Source organism: Macrotis lagotis, chromosome 2, assembly GCF_037893015.1.
Source record: "Macrotis lagotis isolate mMagLag1 chromosome 2, bilby.v1.9.chrom.fasta, whole genome shotgun sequence".
Taxonomy (NCBI): domain Eukaryota; kingdom Metazoa; phylum Chordata; class Mammalia; order Peramelemorphia; family Peramelidae; genus Macrotis; species Macrotis lagotis.
In genome coordinates, this window is record NC_133659.1 from 132,450,796 (window position 1) to 132,475,156 (window position 24,361).

At 34.1% G+C, this 24,361-nt stretch overlaps 1 protein-coding gene across 7 annotated transcripts in view; it reads right to left on the reverse strand.

Moving 5' to 3' along the window:
- Positions 1–24,361, reverse strand: part of CDC42BPA (CDC42 binding protein kinase alpha) — a 364,566-nt gene that overhangs the window by 28,866 nt on the left and 311,339 nt on the right. For 6 of the 7 annotated variants that reach the window (XM_074222837.1, XM_074222834.1, XM_074222835.1 and 3 more), the window contains 8 exons: positions 18,012–18,093; positions 15,069–15,282; positions 14,182–14,244; positions 13,143–13,736; positions 12,021–12,118; positions 10,900–10,984; positions 7,963–8,086; positions 6,512–6,629 (listed from right to left, as the gene is read on the reverse strand). In XM_074222837.1, coding sequence (XP_074078938.1) covers positions 6,512–6,629; positions 7,963–8,086; positions 10,900–10,984; positions 12,021–12,118; positions 13,143–13,736; positions 14,182–14,244; positions 15,069–15,282; positions 18,012–18,093 — 1,378 coding nt within the window. Of the gene's footprint in view, positions 1–6,480; positions 6,630–7,962; positions 8,087–10,899; positions 10,985–12,020; positions 12,119–13,142; positions 13,737–14,181; positions 14,245–15,068; positions 15,283–18,011; positions 18,094–24,361 lie in introns of all 7 variants that reach the window. The other variant, XM_074222840.1, reaches the window with a different exon arrangement.

Consider the following 24,361-nt stretch of genomic DNA (forward strand, 5'->3'; position numbering starts at 1 on the left):
AATTAGTTTTAAAGTTATTTTTTTCTAGGGCTGTCTTTGCAAACAATTATATCATCTGTAAAGAGTGATAGTTTTGCTTTCTCATAGTCTATTCCTTCAATTTCTTTGACTTATTGCAAAGGTAGAATTTCTAGCACTATCTTGAATAATTGTGGTGATATGGACATCCTTACTTCACTCCTGATCTCACTGGGAAAGTTTCAAGTTTATCCATTACAAATAAAGTTTGTTCTTGGTTTTAGAATATTTCTCATCATTTTAAGACATATTCCATTGATTTTTATGCTTTTTGGTGTTTTTAGTAGAAGTTCTGCTTTGTCAAAGACTATTTCTACATCTTTGATCTAACCATATGATTTTTTTTTGTTTTTATTTTTACTGATATGGTCAATTAGGCTTATAGTTTTTCTAATACTGAACCAGCCCCACATTCCTGATATAAAGCCCACCTGGTCACAGTACATGACCTTTGTGATATAATACTATGATCCTTCTGGTGCTTTAAAATTTTTGCATTAGCATTAAGAAAATTGATCTATAGTTTTCTCTTTTTTTTACTCTCCCCAGTTTTAAGTATCAAAACCATTATTTCTGTCATAAAGGAATTTGGTAGGATTATTTCTTTACATATTTTTCAAAAAAGTTTACATAGTATTGAGATTAATTGTTCTTTAAATTCACTTGTGAATCCATCAGATTCTAAAGACTTTTTTTTCTTAGGTGCTCATTGATGGTACATTCAATTTCCTTTTCTAAGATATGGTTATTTAAGTATTCTATTTTCTCTTCTGCCAATATGGGAATTTATACTCAGGGTAAATAGTCATCCATTTCACTTAGACTATCAATTTTACTGGCATAAAATTGGGCAAAATAACTCCTAATAAGTGATTTAATTTCACTTCAGTGGTGGTACATTCACCCTGTTTATTTTTGATATTCGTGATTTGCTTTTCTTCTTTTTATAAAAATCAAATTAACCAATTTTTAAAAAATTCAACTTTATTTTTTTTCAGAAAACTTTATTATTAGTTCAATTGTTTTTTTATCTTCAATTTTATTTCTTCTTTGATTTCAGGATTTCCATTTTGGTGTTCAACTAAGGATTAAAATATTTTCCCTTTGGCTGTTTTAGTTGCATGTCCAAATCACTGATCTGCTTTTTTCCTCTCTTTTATTGATATATGCTTGCTTTGACTGCATCCCACAAATTTTAGAATGATGTCTCATTGTGGTCATTATTTTTAATGAAATTACTGGCTATTTCTATGAGTTGTTCTTTGACCCACTCATTTTTTAGGATTAAATCCAGTTTCTAATTCATTTTTGTTTGCTTTTGAAAGGCAACAGGGTTAAGTGATTTGCTCAAAGTCACACAGCTAAGTATTACTGAGGTTGGATATGAACTCAGGTCCTTACTCCGGTATTCTATCCTCTGTGCTACCTAGTTGCCCTAATACGTTTTTAATCTATACTATCATGGCCCTTTATGAAATATAACTTTTATTGCATTATTCCCTGAAAAGAGTTTATTTAATATTTCTGCTTTTCTGCATTTAGTTACAAGGATTTTATGCCCTAATACACGGTCAATTTCTGTCTAGGTGCCATATACCATTAAGAAAAAGAAATATTCTTTCCTATTATCATTCTATTTTGTCCAGAGGTCTATCACATCTAGTTTTCTAAGATTTTATTAATTTCCTTGACTTTATTCTTTTTTATTGATAGATTTATCTAGCTTGGAGTGGGGAAAGTTAAGGTTCCCAACTAGTACTGTTTTATTATTTATTACCTCCTTTAATTCACTTAACTTTTCCTTTAAGAATTTGAATGCTGGGGTGGCTAGGTGGTGTAGTGGATAGAGCACTAGCCCTGTAGTCAAGAGTAAATGAGTTCAAATCCAACCTCAGACACTTAATAAGTACCTAGCTGTGTGGCTTTGGGCAAGCCACTTAACCCCATTTGCCTTGCAAAATCCTAAAAAAAAAAAAAAAAAAAATTGAATGCTATACCATTTAGTCCAGGGCGGGTCAAGGAAGAGTCAAACTTGACTGACATGGCTGAACAACACCATTTGTTGCCTATGTTTAATACTGAAAGTACTTCACTGCCTATGATTTCTCTTAGCAAGATATATTTTCCCTTCTTATCCCTTTTAATTAAGTCTGTTTTTGCTTTTGCTTTGTCTGAGATCATGATTGCTAACCCTGCCTTTTTGTAAATTTCAGCTGAAGTATAATAGATTCTGTTCCAGGCTATTAATTTAATTCTGTATGGATGACTGTTTCAAATGTGTTTCTGGTTTTTGAGTCATTAGGCTATCTGCTTCTATTTTATGGGCGAGTTGATCTCATTCATATTTAAATATGATTACTAAGAATGCATTTCCTTTCATACTCTTTCCTTCTGTTTATCCCCCTTCCTTTTTATCCTACTGTCCACTCTTTAAAGTCTGTTTTGCTTCTGATCATTGCCTTTTATCTATCCTTCATTTTATTACCACATTTCTCTTTTCCCATATATTTACTTTTTAATTTAGATGTGAGTAAAGTTCAAGTCCTGTTCCCATCCATTGTAGAAGCTCTTCCTTGTGAGCTTCTTTTGAGATAAGATTCTCTATGTTCCCATGCCTTTTCCCTTCTCCTACAGCATTCTTCTTTCTTGCTTATCCCTTTTTTTAACATCCAGCATAAGTGAATACTGCACCTTTTTTAATGTAGAATCCTTCTAAACCCCTAATTATAATTAAAAAAAATTCTTAGAATATACATCTATCATAAACAGTTTAACCTAGAGTTCCTTATACTTTCTTTGTTTTTGGCAAGGCTATGGGATTAAGTGACTTGCCCAAGGTCACACAGTTAGGTTATTATTAAGTGTATGAGGCTGGATTTGAATTCAGATCCCCTTGACTCCAAGGCTAGTGCTCTATCCACTGCACACCTAGCTGCCCCCCAGTTCCTTATACTTTCTCTTTCATGTTTACCTTTTAATATTACTCTTGAGACTTGTGTTTGAAAGTCAAAGTTTCTATTCAGTTTTATCAGGAATGCTTAAAAGTTCTACATTTCATTAAATATTCACTTTTTCCCCTTGAAGGATTATATTCTATTTTGCTGGGTAGGTTTTTCTTACAATCAAAGATCTTTCACCTTCTGTAACATCCTATTTCAAGCCCTCTGCTCCTTTAATGTGATCATTGTTAAATCTTGTGTCATGCTGATTATGGTTCCATGATATTTTAATGGTTTTTAGCTGATTGAAATATTTTCTCTTTGATCTGGAAATTCTGGAATATTTGGAATCTGGAATATTTTTGGGGATCTCTTTCAAGTAGTTAATGATGGATTCTTTAAATTTCTCTTTTACTTTCTGGATCTAGGATATTGGAAGTTTTCCTCCATAATTTCTTAAAATATGCTTTTTCTTTGTGGCCTACAGGTAATTCAATAATTCTTAAATTTTATTTTTCAGTCACATATAACTTTTTGTGATTCCATTTGGGTTTTTTTTTTTTGCAAGGCAAATGGGGTTAAGTGGCTTGCCCAAGGCCACACAGCTAGGTAATTATTAAGTGTCTGAGACCAGATTTGAACCCAGGTACTCCTGACTCCAGGGCCAGTGCTTTATCCACTGCACCACCTAGCTGCCCCTGCATTTGGGGTTTTCTTGACAAAGATACTGCAATGATTTTCCATTTCCTTCTCCAGCTCATTTAACAGATGAATAAACTAAGGCCAATTAAGTGAATTGCCCAGGACTACACAGTGAGTCTCTGAGGTCACATCTGAACTCAGGAAGATGAATCTTTCTGAAGCCAGGTCCAACATTCTATCCAGTGTGCTACCTTGCTGCCCTAATTCTTAAATGATCTCTCCTCAATCTATTTTCTAGGTTGTTTTTCCAATGAGATATTTCATATAATCCTTTATTTTTCATTCTTTTGAGGTTATTATTTCTTGATGTGTCATGAATCAAATAGTTTCCACTTGCCCATTTCTAACATTTAAGGAATTATTTTCATCAGTGTGTTTTTTATACATCTTTTTTCCAACTGATTAATTCTGTTTTTTAAGGTTTATTTTCTTTAGTATTTTTTGTGTGCCTCTTACCAAGATGTTAATTGTCTTTTCATAATTTTCTTCCATTGCTTTCATTTTTTTTACCTAATTTTTCCTCAGCCACTCTTAGTTGATTTAGAAAATAATTACATAACTTTTCCAGGAATTCTTGGTGGCCTTGTGTTTAATTCAAATTTTTTTTGAGGCTTTGTTTATAGCCATTTTGACTTCATAACTGCCTTCTGATTTTGTCTTAATTTTCCCTGTCACAATAGTGATTTTTAATAGGTTCTTTTTTTGTTGTTTGCTAATTTTTTCCATCCTCTTTCTTGATTTGGAATTTTATATTAATATTAGGCTTTGTTCCTGGTATGGGTAGATTGACAAGGCTCTGTCTCAAGCTTCAGGGTTTTTTTGCACTGCCTCTTTCAGAGCCAGTTCTGGGTGTTTGGAAGTGGTATGATCTAGGGAGAGATATGGTGACTGCTCTTTTACCCAGGTCTTTACCCAGGAAGGAGTCTCTGATCCTTTGAAACTGCAATCAATACTACTCTTCTGGGTCCCTCTTTCCTTGGGACCAGAAATGATATTCCTCAGGATCCCTGATCTCCTGGGGCTGGAAGTAATATTGACCCTCAGGGTTGCCATTCCCTCCTGACTGAAGTACTCCTCTCTGCCCTTGAAATAGAAGTGGATAAAGGTAATGTAGCTGCCAAACACCATCTGGTCCTGTGTACAGTGCTAATACAGGGATACCCTCTAATCCCTTTCTGAACAGTTGCCAGGTCTCCTTACTATCTCGGCTAGAAAAGTCCCAAAGTTGTTGCTTCTGTTGTCACCATCTAATTCCACCACTGGTGTCTCACTCTCAGACTACAGACTACTTGACCTCCTAAATTGTCTTGCACTGGATGAATATTTCCCTCTGACCTTTTGTTGACTCTGCCAATCCAGAATTTGATTTCAGGCATTGAAATTGTTTGGAGAAGAATATTGGAAAAGTTTGGCTCAGTGCTTCTTTACTCTACCATCTTGGATCCACCCAGAAAAGTAAAGCTAGTTTCTTCACTGAGAATTCTCTATGTCAATGAAATCATAAGTCACCCACCTCTGAAAAAATTATGATAAATCAAATATATTTTTTGCAGATGATATATAATTACTCTTCGGTGATTTCACATGGTATCTATAATCAGATATTACATTCTTCTAGGAGCACTTTTTTACATCTTATATACCCTCTTTAATGTCTAGTACTCTATTCTACATGTATCAGGTGTGCAATAAATATTTAATTAAATTTCAAAATCATGACACTAAGTCTACATAACATAAATTGTAAATCCATTCACTTTTAACTTGATTTTCTTAAAATTTCAATTCTGTTAGTCAATCAATCAATATTCATTAAATACTTATGTGTCACATACTGAGCTAAATGCTAGGAATACAAAAAGAGGCAAAAAAAAGTCTATCCTTAAGTGTACAATCTAATAGAGAGATTATATGTAAACAAACAAACAAACAAATGAATAAATATATACACAAACACACATACATACATATATACATACACAAACATACACATACATAAACACACACTTATATAATATATAGGTGATATCTAAGGGAAGGCACTGGATTTCAGCAGGGCTGGGGAAGGCTTTCTATAAAATGATTCAGGAGGTCTAGGAGATGAGTAGTGAGAAAAGAGAAGGGAGAGTGTTTCAAGCATGGGGGACAGTCAGGGCAATAACATTTCAAGGTGGGCAGTGCAAATTTTATTATCTTCATTATACAGAGGACAAAACAAAGTGACTTGCCCCAGAGTACCACTGATGCTAAATTGTGGAATGGGACTAAATTCCAAATTCAGCATGGTTTTCTGTATCCCACACTGATCAGAAAATTGTTAAAATGACTTCATTTTTTTAACTTTTATATTTTTAATATAGTCTGTGACTACTAATAGACAGGGGAAAAGATTTAATTTAGTCATTTACAGCCATTATGGTGAATTGATTTTCTGATTAAGGGAGGGAGAGAGGGAGAGAGAGAGAGAGAGAGAGAGAGAGAGAGAGAGAGAGAGAGAGAGAGAGAGAGAGAGAGAGAGACCAACTTCTGATACATAGTTTCAATGGTAATTTAGTTTTGATACTCAGAAATACTTTAGCACCCAAATGGTAACATTTGCTATAAATGTAATATATTCCCTCCTTTAGCTCCAGATTGGAAACCAAATGAAAATTTTGTCATATATTTTGTTTTCAACTACAGCAAAACCACATTTAAATAATTCTTGCCAAGTATGTTACATGTGTTAAGATATATTTAGGTAAACATATTCTACCAAGACTAAGCAATATATATAGTTCTAATACCAACTTTTTATTTTTCTTTTAATTTGCAAACTCACTTGATTCTCACATATTCTTCCTTTTTCTTACCATGGGCAAGTCTTTCAGGATTTGTATTCCATCTCCTGGACCCATGTGTGCTATGTGGTTAAAATTAGTTGGGTTAGATATTAATTTATTTCTCATTTCTGGATCTCGTAGCATCTCCCTGTAAGAGAAAATGCCTAATTTAGATACTTTCCTATGAGTTAAGTTGGGCATTTAAAGAAACAAAATACATTTTCTCTTTTTAGAAGAAAAATCTAAAACCATCTAAGAAATGGCTCATGTTAATAAGAAGGATAACACTTAGTGCAGTTGTTCTTCTATGCCAGTTTCAAACTTGCAGAGAAAGGGAAGAGGGAAAGTTCTGTCTTGCAAGCCAATAAATGCACCCATAAAAATTCCAAATCGTGACTGAGGCAGAGAATTAACAGTCAGAGTGAGCTGAGATCACATTCAAGAAAAGATGCAGAAGGGGGATGCAATGGTGACCTGGTTCTTCTTCGAAGGTGGAGAAGCCAAAGGACAGAAAAAAATATAATTAGAAGAATACTGCACGTTTATTCATGTTTGGAATTAGAATTACCTTAGCAGTGTTTTGGAAGTTACTTTTTTAGGCATTCAATAATATAACAACAAAATGAAATACCCCCCAAATTTACCTGGACATTCAGAGTTAAATGTTAACATTTCTGCTGTTATATTACAGTTATTCTCAAGGTAACACAGAAACCATAGAAAAGGATTTATAATCTTTTCAATGGAAAACTTAAGTGAGTAGAGAAGGAAGATATTCCCTCTCTGGAAGAGTTTAAAATAACTTAGTTTCTGGTGGAAAACAGGACCTTATGCAGTCACGACAAAAAAAAAAATCTCTGCCCCAGACAATTCTGGACTGTTTTATTGTTTATCATTAAAAATTATAACATTAGAGATATTTCTATATATAAATGGAATCATTATCTGTCTTTTGCCTTACAGAATTACAGAAATTCCAGCAAAATTATTATCTAGGTAATACACCATTAATGAAAAATTTTAATGTAAATTCACAGATTGTACAAGAATAATTAAATAAAGAAAAGCAGAACCAGAGTCTAAAAGTATTTAATCCATATTTACATTTAGTGCCACTTCTTCTTTAATAAAATGTTTATTAGAACTCTTCAAATGTACAGTTAAGAGTATATACACACATATGAACTATATGTACTCAGTTTGTGGAGGCATGCATTCCAAATTACAGCTATTGTACACATTTATTTAAAAGTCCAAATAATATACTTGAATCCAGTGCAAATTTACAACCATAGAAGGATTAGTTCAAATTATACAGACAAGATAAAACACATTGCTGAACTGACACACACACAGGTGTCTGACAGAGTTTCAGAGACTGACTATTGCTTTCACACAAATAATACAGAACTTTCACCAAACAAATGGTCCTTCAGGGTCTACAGGCATGGACAGAAGACAAATATAAGTTAAATACCGACCTCCTCTGTTGCATCCTTTCCTCTTCTGGGACTCTGAAGGAGTAACGCCGTTTATTATTGATGTTTCGAACCATTTGTTTCCGACTATTATCTGATGTTTCAGGAACAACTAGCTCATCCCCCTCTATTAAAAACAAAATGAATTTGAAATTAATTAATCACTTGAGGAAAGAATTCAACAGCATTGTGTTATAATCTATCTATCTATCTATCTATCTATCTATCTATCTATCTATCTATCTATTTTTAGGTTTTTGCAGGGCAAACGGGGTTAAATGGCTTGTCCAAGGCCACACAGCTAGGTAATTATTAAGTGTCTGAGACCGGATTTGAACCCAGGCACTCCTGACTCCAAAGCCAGTGCTTTATCCACTGAGCCACCTAGCCGCCCCTATGATCTTCTAATAGGTTTTTGTCTGTTATTAACCTCAAAGACATTTACACATGTTAAAGAATTATTTTCATCATCATAATAAATGACATTTATATACAGTGATTTAAGGCTTACAAAGTGCCCTGCAAACATTGTTTCATTTGAGCTTCATTAAATCCTTGTCAAGTAAGTACTCCATATATTAACTGCATTTTTCAAGTGAGAAAATAAGATGCTCAGAGAGGTCAGATTAACTTTGCCTAGGTTCATTCAGACAATAAGTGTCAAAGTTGGAATTTAAACCTACTTTTGTCTTCTCCAAGTTCAGGACCTGATTCAATATAAGGACATGATATAATAAAACTACTATAAAAATGAGAAAACAATATTGGAGACAGTCACATTTATGAAATGTGATATATTCATGACATAGTTGGAACAGTTCTAAATGTTTTACTTAGAAATTAAGATATGGTGCCTTCATGATGACATTCAGATGGCATAAAATAGCTACTAACAACTTATGAATAACTTGCAGTCATTAAGATAGAATAAATGTTAGAAAATATAATTTTCAAAATGAACCCATTCTCTAATATTTAAATAACACTAGGGTCCTGTACTGATTTATGGCAGAATGTGTTATTTTCAACTTATATGTAATTTCATCCTATCTGTGTACTTTTAGAGTACATAATGTACATTTCAAAATAAATTTTAATAATAGCAGAATCCTGTGATGAAGTAATAGGATATAAAATTGTTATTTTTCTCAGTTTAAGTTAATTAAACAAGTGTTTTCTGAACAACTATCATAATATTCAATGCTACAAGTAATGTAGAGGAAGTATCTACAATGCCACTTGTTTTCTAAGAGTTTATAACCTTGTCAGGATGACAGGACATGAAACAAAGGATGAAATGTGCAACAACGTCCAGAAATGAATATAGCAGATAGCCACAATGAAGGAACTGATACAAATGCTAGAAAGACATAAAAAATGGGACCTGATGGGAAAGGCTTTATGAAAGCTATGGGTCCTGAAAGGTCTTAGGAGATTAATATAATAAAAAGGAGCCGGGATTATATTGCATATTCTTTGATTGCAAGGCTATGTGTTGTTAAAGAAAAAAATTGAGTTCAAATATACTAGAAACAAATCAATTTAATTAAATATTAATCTGAAATATATTTCTAGTTTATTAAGAAATCTCTAAAATGCCACAGATGCCAATTTCTTTGATACTAATATCCTAGGATGGTAGATATCAGGTAACATTTATAAAAATCCTTAAGAAGTAAATGACAATAGTTAAAAATATAGTTTGGGCTAACATTCCAGTCAAGTAGAGGCTACCACCTCATTTCCTCTTGGACCACTCCCTTTGAAGAATCAATGGGGTTCCTTTCCTTACTCTGAATGGGAGGTAGAATGAAAGAGGGCACTTTCCTTAAGTGAGTTCTAAGGCTTTCTTTGCTTTTGCTTTATTTGCTGATTGTGGGATGAGCGATTATTCCTAAGTCATACATCCCCCTCTGTGGTATTTTTACTATACTTAAGTGATAAAATGGAAAAAGTGCTAAGTCTGTAGTCAGAGCACCTGGATTTCATTATTGGTTTAACTACCCGTGGAAGCTGGGGCAAGCCGCATAATTTCTTCAACCCTCAGTTTCTTCATCTTCAAAATATAAGATTTTATTGACTCTCTAATGTACTTTCCAGAAATAAATCTGATTTGAAATGAATTCCAAGGACAAGTTTATTGTATCAATTCATAACTTTCCATTTTAACATATACTGCTAATCTTATATAGATGATCTAATATTTTTTCTTTGGAAATTTAGGAATTGAAAGGTTTATGACAAGAGTTTATCATTAAGTAATAAATGAATAGGGTAAACACTTTGAAAAGTCCATTAAAGGACAATTAGATGGTATAGGGGATAGAGAGTCCTGAAGTCCAGAGCCCTTGAGTTCAAATGTGACCTCAGGCACTTGACATTTACTAGCTTGCGGGAGCAAGTCACTTAACCAAGTCTATCTAATAAAACAAATTAAAAAAACAAAGTCCATTAATTTCTGACCATTAAAAACCAAATAAACAAAACTATTACAGTAGCCTCATAGAATCAGAGAGTACCAGAGACCTCTTAGTCTGCTCTGGTTCCTGACCAAGAATCCTCAGTACATAATTATAATTCTCTGCTTGAAGACCTCTAGTGAGTGGACAGTTAGCCAGTCAGAGAGATAAATGGTGAACAGACAAAACAATGAAAACCTCCCTGCTCTCAAGGAGTTCAGACTGAATCTGCCTCTCAGCAATTTCCGTACGTTGCTTCTAGGTCTCACCTTTGGGACCAAGTAGAATACATTTAAAATCTCACTTAGACTGCAGTCCTTCAAACAGTTGAGGAAATGCCTTTCCCTCTTTCTATCGAGAATATTTCTTTTCTCCACCTATCTCTTGTTTTTCAGATGATTCTGGTATGGCATAGTCTCCGATCACAAAAGGATATTATTTTCATACAAGTATTCTTATTAAGACTATATTTCCTCCTTACCTGCCATCTTATTTTTGAAATATATTAATCTAATTGTCTCCAACCCTAAAAGGTTTAATGATCCTTCTGTGTTTAAGGGACGCACCTAATAGAACAAAAAAAAGAAAAAGAAAATGATTATTTCAACAAATTAATGCAAAATCAAATTGTAAAAACTATTAGATTATTGATGAATACACCATTAAGAACCTCTTTTCATTCTTAATATAAACATTACAGTCTCAGATATAATTTGTGAGAAATATAGAGTGATAATATTAATTCTGGTCCTGAAGGCATAAAATATATAACTTGAAATATCAACACAAAGATATAATTATCTCAGGTAAAAATATATCCATTTAAAAATGCTAATTTCCTTTAAATGGAATAAATTATTTAACTGAAATTACCCTTTTGTAGTCATGTGACTATGACTGTTACGCTGACAAAATGATATTTCTTGTGCAGGTTCATAAGTATCTTAAAAAATGTTAAAGTGAGTTAAAGGCTAAAGTTTTTATTGCTTCAGTTTTTTATTATTTATAAAGAACTAATTTTGAAATTGGACAATTATTGAAATGTAATTTGATTATTTCCACCTGGATAGCTAGTATACACACATATCTTTATGAAAGTGCTTCTACTCACTCCTCAATTGGTTTTTCTCATTGTGGCAATTTTCTATCACCAACTGTGACATAAGATGAAAATGAGCTTTATTTTTTAACAAAATCTGAACCTATAAAATCCTAATCTTTTTTTAATTCACTGTTACAAATTTTATAATTGTTTTGCTTTTTATAAATCATACAATATAGAGAAACCAGTCATAATTAAAAATTATACATGATCTAGGTCCTTTTTTTTTAAACCAAGTATAGGGGAAGGAAGATTATATTCATCTTAGACGTAGGAGAATAAAGCAGTCAAAGTCATATTTACACTCTGGAACCAAATACAGCAAAGTAAAAGGAACATACTATATACTTATAGTAAAATTTATCATTTATTCCTCCCTTTTTTCCCCCTTACATGTAAAGAAACCTCCAAATTATCAACTACTTTTTCTGTCATTTTTCCATGTAGTACACCTCTTTAAGAGTGTAGTGTTTTGTTTCTTAACTACAGTACAGAATTACCTTCTTGAGGGGGATTGTCTGAATCCATTCCATGGAATTGACATCAAATATATCAACTGCATTTTCACTGTACACTGAGAGGTATGGTGCGTTGTAACCTAAGGAGAATAGGGGGCAACAGTGCATTTAGAATTTAAGATTAATTAATTGGCTACTCATTAAATATCAGATATATTATACATTTTGAATAAAGTGCATAACATATTTTCCAAGATATGAGAATGAGATATTTGTTAATTATTTTATTTGGTATTCTCCAAACACATACTAGCCTTTTTAAAAGTCTACTCTAGGGGGAAGCTGGCTAGAATACTGACCCTGGTGGAGTCAAGAGGACTTGAGTTCAAATCTGGACTCAGACATGTAATAATTGATAGCTGTGTGACCTTGGACAAGTCACTTAACCCTATTGTCTTAAATAAATAAAAAAAAATTTTAAAGTCTACTCTAAACTCTTTGAAGGCAGAGAGCAATGACATGTAAACTTTGCATCTTTCCTACTATCCTATGTTCAGTTCTATCCTATATTCAGTAGATACTTAATAAGTTAAATTAGTGTAGTAGTTAATTTTCTATTTTAGTTTTTGAGATTTTATGAACTATAATCTGGGCAATTACAATGATATTTAGGGTAGCTGGGTGGGCCTGGAGTCAAGAAGTCTCATCTTGAGTTCAAATCTGGCCTCAGAAACTTATCAGCTGTACGACTCTGGTCAGGTCATTTAATCATGCTGACCACAGTTTATTCACCTGTAAAATGATCTGAAAATACTCCAGCATCTTTGCCAAGAAAATCTCAAATAGGGTCACAGAATGACTGAAAAACAAATAATCTATACCCAACAAAATGGATTCAAAGTTCATCCAAGCGATTTATCGCAATGTAAGATTTAGATACTAATTTCAGGTCTTTTGTTTATATCATTACAGACTTAAATATTAATTCTGTTGATCTACAATTTATTTCATCACAGCTATTATTAATGGTCCATGAAAAAGCATGGTAAATATTTTGAGAAACTTTTTACAGTAATTAAAAAAAAACATTTGAAACCCATTATTAATTCTGATAAAACAGGGCAGTTAAAAGACATAAAGTAGGTACAGGTAAGCAACTCTTACAGCAAGAGGATGGTACTGCAGGCCACATCAGTTCTTGTTGTCTTGATCTTCTGCCCTGGCAGTCAATATATACTCCAACGCTGCTAAAACACAGCAGATACTCTTTACTGGAGATCTCAACTGCACAGATTGCATCAGTTGGCTGTTGTGCAATAAATGACAGTGTATGGTCATCTGGATGGAGCAAGCTGTATGGATTCCCATCTCCAGGGAGGGGATATCTGAGGAATCCTGATTGAAATCCCACACAGAGTCGTTCACTGAAAACTGACATCCACTGGACGTTACCCAAGACTTGAATCTCCTTCATCTTTTTGTGACGAGTTTTACTTTGATTTAGTTCATAACATAGGACCTGTCTTTTCATAGCCACACATAGGCATGTAAGAGCTCCATGGCGCACCTGTCCAGAAGCTATAGTTTGGCAACCTTTAGTTTCTGCCAATTTAAAAAATTCAGTCTCTCGTCCATCCAAAGCTGACATGGGGAAAAGTCGCACATGGCGGTTTCGTCCTGAGATCACAGCAATGAGCTGTTCATTTGGAATGAGTTCAATCTGGTGAACCTTCTTATTGTCACCAACACGAATGATCTCTACACAAATTAAAGTCAGAATAAATTATTTAAAACAAATAATACTTATATTATGATCCTATGTGAAGTCATATAATATTATAATTACATATAAACATTTTCTAATTTATCTGAAATAACTACATGTTTGTCAATTATTTTTGTATTAATATAGTGAAGAAAAATTCAAGCAAAACATTTTTAACTTTCTATCATCTTTAAGATTGCCACCTGAGTAAATTCTAATTATTACTGATGATAAAATAAGAAAAAGAACTGAAGTTTTAGACCCTAGAGGGAATAGGGAGCATTGAAAAATTGGAAACTTTAAAACTGTAAATATATCAAGTTATAAAATTTTTGTTTTAAAATAAACAAAAGACAAAAACTCATTACTGTTAAGTTTCCTCTTTTTCCTGAAATGCATGGTTTAAAGTTTTCCCAAGAGAATGAAGTTTTTCCTTACCATCTTTTGTGACATGTACAACAAATAACCCTTCTTCATTTCCCAGAGCTATCCTTTCATGATCTATGACACATAAATAAAAAGGTCAAGAATTTTTATATAGTAAATACTACTAGAAGCCAATAGGGTAAATCAGATAAGTATCCTAATACAAGTAATAAGGCACCAGAGATAAATTTAAACAAAAGTTAACACGAATTGCCGATTTAGTACATAAAATAGAAAAGGAATGATAATTCACTTTTACACAATTCATTTTCCTTTCAAGAAAAACATTACTACTTATCTCGAGATAATGACTAAAAGATCAAAAAGCATGACCATTGCTAAACAATCTATCACTACTTTTTCAAACAATTAGAAATTAAAATAAAGATATGCTTCCATGCCAGCTATAATATTTATAAATAGAAAAAAGACAGAGATCCAAGTTCAGTTCCATTTTTTGGCTTAATGGGGATACAATGTGAAAGGAAGAATCTGATACAGATCTACAGATCAATTTAGAACTAATTTTATCCAGCCAATTTGGAGGAGAGATGACAATAATAACTAATTAGATGGTATTTTTAAAGTTTACAAAGCACTTCATATATAAGATCTATTTGATCCTCTCACAATCCTGTAAGTTGATGAATTTTTATTTCCATTTTAAAGATAAGGAAACAGGCTTAAAGAAGTTAAGTGATTTGCCTGAAGTCCACTGAATCTTTCAGATCTTGTTAAGCAAGGTAACCAAAGAACCTTAGGGATATGGAAAAATAAATGCTTCATACACATATGAATAGAAATGAAAACTATAGAAAAAGACTTATCATCATTGCCCATGTTGTGAAAGTAAAGCATTTTCACTAATAAAGATGGAATGTTGATCATACAATTCCCACCTATGATGGCTGCTGCTTGGGTTGTTTTAATGAGGGGGAGAGTGCTGTCATAGGCCTCTTTAGGGATGTAGACTGAACGGTCTTTAAGTTTATTCTTTTTCAAAATTCGGTGCAGTTCATTTAGTAAGCACACCCATTTGCTCTTCTCATTCTCACTATCTGCTAACATCAGGACTGAACATTTACTTGATGCTGAAAGCTGAGAAGCTGTTACCTAAAAACAAATTATTGAAACATTAGGAAACAAGTACTTTTATTCTAGGTTAATTTCTGACACAGCAAAAAAGCAACAATGACAGTCTTTAAAATGCTATTTAAAAAAAAAAATTGACATTGCCAACACAGTTATGTTGTTTTTCATTAACAGAATAATTAATTATTAGCAAAAGAACCCATGCCAAAAACAAAGGGGGAGAGGCTCTGCAAAATGCTAATGTTAAATTATTTTCTCCTGTCATTAACATATTTGGATATTCTCACTAAACAATATGATATACGTATGTATGTATGTATGTATGTATATATGTATATATATGTATATATATACATCCATATATATATATATATATATATATATATATATATATATATATGGAGAGAGCAAGAGCGAGAGCAAGAACAAGAGTGAGTGAGAGAGAGAGAAAGAATATAGAAACTAATTAGCTTGTTAAAAAATATCAGGAATGTTCAGAAACATAAATTCTCTGGCTGTTGTACACATTCTATTAGATCACTTTGCATGAGTGTCCAAGTGAAAAGACACTGTCCCCAACATGGAATGGTTTTTCTCTTCACCTCCACTTCCTGGCTTCCCTGACTTATTTTCGTTTTGTTTTTTAGGTTTTTTGCAAGGCAAATGGGGTTAAGTGGCTTGCCCAAGGCCACACAGCTAGGTAATTATTAAGTGTCTGAGACCGGATTTGAACCCAGGTACTCCTGACTCCAAGGATGGTGCTTTATCCACTACGCCACCTAGCCACCCCCTGACTTATTTTCAAACCTGGTTCACTTCCCACTTTTGATAACAGGTCTTTGCCATCTCCATTTCTAATACTCCTCCCTCTTCCCTGCTCCTTTCCCTAGAAATTGCCTCCCATTTATAATCTATAGATCTTATACTTACGAGTTATGTGCAGAGTGCCTTCCTCACTAAAATGGGAACTCTTTGAGGGAAAAGGACCTCTTATGACCTTTTTTTTTTGTATCCCCTAGGGTTTATGACTATGCTGGTTGTTTTGAAAGTGCAAAAAATAAGTAAATGCTCTTCAAATACTCAAAGATACCTAAAAATGTTCGTTTTGTCTTCCAATCTCACCCTGTACTAAAATATTCCTTCTTGCCTCCAGGATCCAGTACAAAATGTTCTGTTTGGCCTTCAAAACCCTTTATAACCTACTCTTCAATCCAGTCACACCAGTGTTCTGGTCATTCCATTAACAAGACACTATTTCCCTATGATTGTCCTTCATGCCTGGCATGGTGTTCTCCTTCTTCTGCTCTGTCCCTTATATCTTTTGAGTTCCAACTAAAATGCCTTCTTTTACTGGAAAGTTTTCTTCTGTTAATTACTTCTTATTTATCACATATGTGTATGTATATACATATAAATACATATATTTGTATAAACATGTATTTATATACATATACCTACACTCATGGACTATATATATATATATCCTACTCTGTAAATATTTGTTGGCATGTTGTCTCCCCCATTAGACTGTATGGTTCTTGGGGGCTGGGGCTGTTTTTTTGTCTCTTTTTGTGTCCCCAGAGCTTAGTACTGTCCCTGGTATAAAGTATGCACTTTATAAATGTTTATTGATTAGTTCCAACATGTAATTATTTATTAGAAGGCATGATCTTGAAGTCTTCACATCATTCCAGTTACTTTCCTCAGAATATTCTCTGGCTTAATTAATATCCTTCCTAAAGTGTAGGACATCTGCTCTAAACTTAGTTTGATATGGGCAGAACTATCATCTCCCTAGTTCTGAACTCCATGCCTTCCTTAATATAACCTAAACATACATCATTATCACACCACTGAATCATATTGATCTTGTGTTCCATTAAAACTTTCCAATTTTTTCACACAAGTTGCTATCTAGCCAAAGACCTCTACATCTTCTCAATCTGGAAAAACCTATTGCCCTTTCCCAGTTCTTACTTGGGGCCTCTCTCTCATTAGTGAGTTCTTCCAGAAAAATTCCATTTTGAGCAATGACCCAAGTGAGCCCTTCATTCCCCCTCCACAATCTGTTTCTCACAGTCTAGACTTCGTATCACAACCCCATATGGAATTCCTTTTATATGATGACTTCCTAAAAACTTCTTGATAGTAGGGACCATATCTCTTTTTGGCTTTACATTTTAAGCAATTATTGTATTCTGTATATAGCATAAAACTAAAACTTACTTTTGACTTGTTGATACATGTAGAAATGCATTTTTGAACCAAATTTAAGGAACACTGTATTTTGGAATTTTGGAAGTCAAGTTCTTTGCCCAATATAGTTTGCAGAGTCCATTTTCTTTCCTTTTAGGAAGATGTTTGCCTTTTTCCAAGCCTAGTATTAAGACCTTTCAAAGATTACTGACGTGGAATCAGTAATTTTATGAGCTAGTACTTTCAGTATCCTGGGACATAATTCTTTTAGGAAAGATTGTTTAATTAAACTAATCAATTATAGCTAGAAGCTCTCTTTCACCCCACCTACTCACCCTGATTAATGCTCCCTATTGCTAAATTTTGTCCTTTCCAATCTAAAAGATTTCTTGGTTTAAAAGACAAAATAGGATTTAGGTATTTCAGTCTTCTCTCACATCCATTGTCATAGCCTCATCTATTCTTTGGAAGCTTACAATTTAGATATAGATACAATACTTATTTAGGTGAAAAAATTTTGACTTCAGTGAAGAAATGCTAACCTTTACACTTACCCTAAAGATACAGGGGATATCCTTTCGGCTTGCATGAATAACATCAGAAGCCAACACTGAACTCACAGAAAACTCTTCATCCCTGAAAAAGCAAAACAGTTAAAGTGAGCTACTGTATCTTCTTATTTTTTAATTTTATTTTTAAAGTTTTAATCATTGTTTACTTCTATTTAAGGGAATATCAAGATAATTATCCATAAAACTCAATTTTATAATGAAAAGAACATTCAAATCCAATTTTAAAATAATTTATTTTTCTCCCCATTAAAAATATTTTCTAAGTATGACAATATTATCTTGAAATAGAAATAGAAATAACCAGGCTGCATTTGAACTCAGGTCCTCTTGACTTCAGGACCAATGCTCTATCCACTGTGCCGCCTAGCTGCCCCTCTCATCTATCTTTACAATTAAAAAAATATTTTTCATTATTAAAAATAATTCCACTTGTTAAATAGCTAGGAGGGTCACACTGGCATACTATGTACCAAAAAAATTTAAAACATAAGACTGAAATATCTCTTTTTTTTAAATTTAATTTTATTTTTTAATTCTCATTTTGTACAAATTTTTTTTACATTAATAAAATATTCTTTTTTAAGAGTAAACAAAATACCCCTCCCCACCGTGAATATAGACTTGCTTGGGCAGTAAAGTAAAGGGGAGAGAAAAAAATTAAAATAAAAAAAAATAATAGTAATAATTGTAGGTATGGCCAGGTGGTGCAATGGATGGAGCACCAGCCCTGGAGCCATGAGCACCCGAGCCCACATCCAGCCCTGTAGACCCAACAATCACCCAGCCATATGACATGCAAACCACCTGATCCCCACTGCCCTGCAAAAACCTAAAAGAAGAAAAAAAAAGACCCAAAATAAAATAAAATAGTAATAATAGTAGGGGTGGCTGGGTGGCAGACAGAGCATTGGCCCTTGAGCCAGGAGCACCTGGGTCTAAATCCAGCCTCAGACACCCAAAGATCACCCTGTTATATGGCCCCAGGCAGGCCAACCAGCCCCATTTGCCCTGCACACTCCCCCAAATAATAATAATAATAAAAAATGTGCTTCAGTCTCTGTTCCAACACCAACAACTCTGTCTGGATCTCATTCTTTATGATAAGTCCATTGCAAAAGTTACTTCCATATTTATCCAACGTTGCCATTGCTGATCGCAACTCCCTCCTTTCTTATTTCTCCACTACCATGTACCATATTTTCTCTCTCCTTTCACTCTGGCTCTGCTGTAGGGTATCTGAGTGGCGGGGCAGACAGCTCCCTGGTCCTGGGGCCAAGAAGCCCTGAGCCCCCCTACCACCCCTTAGGCCCGAATCCACCTGGCCCTATGGTCCCGGACAGGCCATCCAATCCCAGCCCCTTGCAAGAAGTAAAAAAGAAAATGTTCTATATCTGACCACTCTCCCCCCATGGTCCATCCTCTCCTCCATCACTCATACCCCCCCTTCCCCCTGCTCCCCCCTCCTTCTTACTCCAGATATCTATACCCCATTGAGTGTGTGTGTGTGTGTGTGTGTGTGTGTGTGTATATATATATGTGCTGTTTCCTCTCTGAGCCACCTCTGATGAGAGTGAAGATTCCCTCATTCCCCCTTGCCTTCCCCCCTTCCATATCATTGCAATAGCTCACTGTAATAAAGAAAAATCTTATTATATGAAATATCTTGGCCTATTCCCCCCTCTCCTTTTTGTTTCTCCCATTACATTTCCCTTTTTTCTATTGACTCCATTTTTACACCATATTTTATCTTCGAATTCAGCTTTCTCCTGTGCTTCAACTATAAAAGCTCCCTCTACCTGCTCTATTAACTGATTAAGGTTCATATGAGTATTATCAGTGTCATTTTTCTATGCAGGAATATATGCAGTTCATCATCATCAAGTCCCTCATATTTTCCCCTTCTCTACTCTCTATGCTTCACCCAAGTCCTGTATCTGAAGATCAAATCTTCTATTCAGCTCTGGCCATTCCAAAAGGAACATTTGAAATTCCCCTGGTTCATTGAAAGTCCATCTTTTTCCCTGGAAGAGGACATTCAGCCTTGCTGGGTAGTTGATTCTTGGCTGCATTCTAAGCTCTTTTGCCTTCCGGTATTTTATATTCCAGGTCCTATGAGCTTCCAATGTAGTTGCTGCTAAGTCCTGTGTGATCCTGACTGCAGCTCCACGATATTTGAACTGTGTCCTTTTGGCTGCTTGTAATATTTTCTCTTTGACTTGGGAGTTCTGGAACTTGGCTATAATATTCCTGGGGGTTGGTTTTTTGGGATCTCTTTCTCGGGGGGATCGGTGGATTCTCTCCATTTCTATTTTGCCCTCTGCTTCTAGAATATCAGGGCAATTTTCCTGTAGTAATTCTTTGAAAATGATGTCAAGGCTCTTTTCCTGATCATGACTTTCAGGTATTCCAATAATTTTCAAATTACCTTTCCTAAGTCTGTTTTCCATATCAGTTGGTTTTTCAATGAGATATTTCACATTTTCTTCTAATTTTTCATTTTTTTGGTTTTGAAGTATTGATTCCTGATTTCTGGTAAATTCATTAATCTCCCTGAATTCTATTCTTTGTCTGAAGGATTTGTTCTCCTCAGAGAGTTTTCTTATCTCTTTTTCCATCTGGCCAATTTTGCTTTTTAAAGCATTCTTCTCCTCAATAATTTTTTGAACTGTTTTATCCATTTGACCTAAGCTGGTTTTTAGCATGCTATTTTCTTCAGCATTTTTTTGGATTTCCTTGACTAAGCTGCTGACTTCATTTTCATGTTTTTCCTGCATCTCTCTCCTTTCTTTTCCCAGTTTTTCTTCTAACTCCCTCATTTGATTGTGAAAGTCTTTTTGAGCTCTGTCATAGCCTGAGCCCAATTTCTGTTTTTCTTGGAGTCTTTAAATGCAGGAGCTTGTGCTTCCTCATCTTCAGACTGAGTATTTTGATCCTTCTTGGGCTCATATGCAAAATATTTCTCAATGGTCTTCCTCTTATTTCTCTGCTTGCTCATTTTCCCAGCTTGGGCCTGGTTTTGGGGTGCTTCCTGAGCTTTAGGGACACTCCCACAAGGGTCTCAGTGTGTGAGGCTCTGTCCTCCCTCCTGGTCTGTGAATGACCATGTGCGGCCCCCCTCTGCCATGGGGCCGAGGTGGGGGGGCCCTGCTGTTCTATGGGGGGGCCTAGACTGCAATCAGGATCTGAATGTGTTCAGAGCCCCAGAGTCCTGTTCCAGGGGCAGAGGACAGAGCTCTGCAGTCTCTCTCTCTTCACTCCCCTCCCTCAGCTCAATGGGCTCATGCTCTGGAGGCTCCTGCTTACTTGTGCTGCCTGCTTCTGTTTCCGGATCTGGGCTGCCAGAAGACCAAGTTGCTTGCTGTGTGTCCTGAGGGCTGGGCTTCACATGCTCACTGTGGCAGAGGTCCCCCGCTGTTCCCCCAAGTTGTGCCCAGTGCTCCCCAGCCCTGGGGCTGTCTCCGGGAGGCTGAAGTTCTTTAGCTCTGGCGGCCGCCCCTCTGGAGGGCCGCCCCTCCGACCCCGGGGAGCAGAGCCTTTCTGCTCTTTTCCAGGTTACCTTGAGTAGGAGAACTGCCTCCCTGGGTCCCTCTGTGGATTCTGTCTCTCGAAAGTTTAGTTAGAGTCCTTAGTTTCAAGTTTTATCAGAGAGTGCCTAAGAGTCGATCCCTTCTTATAGCCATCTTGGCTCTGCCCCCCTGAAATATCTCTTAATGAAATTTTGTGGAATATATAATATTTTGGCTACATTTCTTCAGGTTGCAATCACTCAACATGATCAACAAGATCTAATGATATCTGAAATCACTATAGTATATCTTTATCTTTTTTGAATATATTTTTTTAACGATACAAAAATATTTTTGATCTTCATAAAAATATTGCTTGTATGACATTTTAGTGATAGCAATGTGCCTGAATATGCTCTATCATTTTAAAACACATTAAAAAATTTTTATCACCAAGATTTTGCTGAGTATCATCCCACTCCTTATAAGCTATTCCATCTTACAAGAAATTTCTTATTTTTAAAATTACTCCTCTTTTTTTTTAAACAATATTCAATGATTTTGATGTCTACAAGATTTATAATATAGTTTGAGGTCTGAAAGTGCTATTCTCCCTACCTTATTTTTAAAATTATTTTTCTTGATATTACAGACATTTTGTTTCTCCAAACGAATGCCATTACTTTACAACGTTCTGTAAAGTATCCCTTATGTACTTAGACTGGAAAAAAGCTTAAAGTTGTAAATTAACTTTGGCAGTACATCTTTTTTTCCTTAAATCTGCACGACTGAGCTATGGACATTTGAACACTCCTCCAGGCTCCTTATGTTCTTCTTTACTCTTTTAAAGAGTACTGTGTAAAGGGATGTATGCAAGTATTTAATGAGCTTTGATGGACTGACTGACTCCCAAATATGTTAGTGCTTTTTTGAAAGAGGTTTTCCTTTTGATTACTCCTTCTTAGATTTTATTATTATAATAAAGAAGTACTATTGATTTTTGGGAGTTCATTTTGTAGCCTGCTAGGCTGTTGAAGCAATTGTCTCAATTAGTAGATACCTGAGGATTTTCTAGGTAAAATAAATCATCATCAAATAATTTTTCTCCTCTTAGCCTATCTTAATGCTTTTGATTTCTTTCTTTTGTCTTACTAGGAACATTTCTAGAACTATATCACATAATAGCAAGGATTACTTCCAGTTTTCCTGGGAAACATTATAGTATATCCCCACTGCATAGGATACTTTTCTTTTTAGATAAATACTTTTTGTGGCATTTTTTCAAAGTTCTCTAAGTCTTTAACTTGTATTATTTTCAGCAAAAATTAAAGTTGTAACGTGTCATGGGGTCATGAAGTTTTAAACATGACTTAACAACAATGCCACAAGGTTTCGTGGCATCTATTTAGATAATAATGGGGTTTTGAATGTTTTTGTTTTTAATATGACTAATTGTGTTAATTGCTATCCTAATGGGGAACCATCTTTGTATGCATGGTATTAATCTAATTTATGTATATTGATTAATTCCTTGGATAAATTGCTGTAGCTTGTTTGAGAGGATTTTATTTAAAATTTTTAAATTGACATGCATTCATAATATTGTTCTATAGTTCTGTGATTTTTCCTTCCCTAGTTTAGATTATGGGACTATGTGTGTGTGTGTGTCTCCTAAAGAGAGTCTGGTATAGTATTTACTTTTACAATTTCTGAGCATAATTTGCACAGTATTGGTACTAACTTTTTCTTTAAAAGTTTGATAGAATTCTACTCTATTACTCTGGAACAGAAATTTTATTTTTGTTTGATAGTTTCCTTTTCTGTTTTTTTAAAAAATAGTTTTACTATTTCCTTTTTTGAGAACAGATCATGTAAGATTTCTATTTGGTCTTCTGTTAGAGTAAATGATATTTTTATAATATTTCTGTATTTATTTTATGCTTTCAATTTTGTTAATATAAACTATAACTGTGTATAGTAGGTTACAATTATTATTTCTTCCTTTTTAAGTTTTATTATCTTCATAGTTTTCCAATTTATCTATTTTCTTCTAACTTTAAATATCTTATGTTCATTTATTTAATATTTGATTTTTTCTAATATATATTAATTTCATTAATCATTTCTACTCTGTTAAGGTTTTTAGGGATATAATTATTTCCCTAAGGACTGCTTTGGTTGCATAGCTGAACTTTTGGTATATAATTTTGTTATTATCATTTTCTTTTTACATTATTGTTTTCATGATTTGTTCTTTAACCCAATAATTATTTAGGATTTCAATGTTAAGTCTTCATTTGGGTCAATGTGCTCCTTAAATAGTTTTTTAAAATTTATTTTTGTTAGTTTTATCCAACTGAGAGGACATTAATGTTTTGTTATTATTTTATTACTGTCTGTTTTCTTGGTATTCAATTAACTTTTCTCTTATAAATTGATATGCTAAGAATTTGGAGCATAAATATTTACTACTGATATTGGTCTGTTACTTATGGTTCCTTTTAGCACATTGTGGCTTCCCCATACATCTCTATGTTTTGAATTTTTATTTTTATTTTGTTCAATAGTATGATTTGTAAGTCTAGTTTTTTCTATTTTTCTAATAAATGCCTAATTTGTAGTTCCTCATTTTTATTTTGTATATATCTCTTTGCTTTTTAGGTGAGTTTTCTGAAAACAGATTGTAGGATTTTGATATCTTATCAGGCACTCTTTTTATTGCATTGTATAATCCACTAATACTTAAAGATATGAATTATGTTTCTATTTTTATCCATATTTATCCAATGGTCATTCTATTCTCCATCAGATTTTCTTTTTCATTGT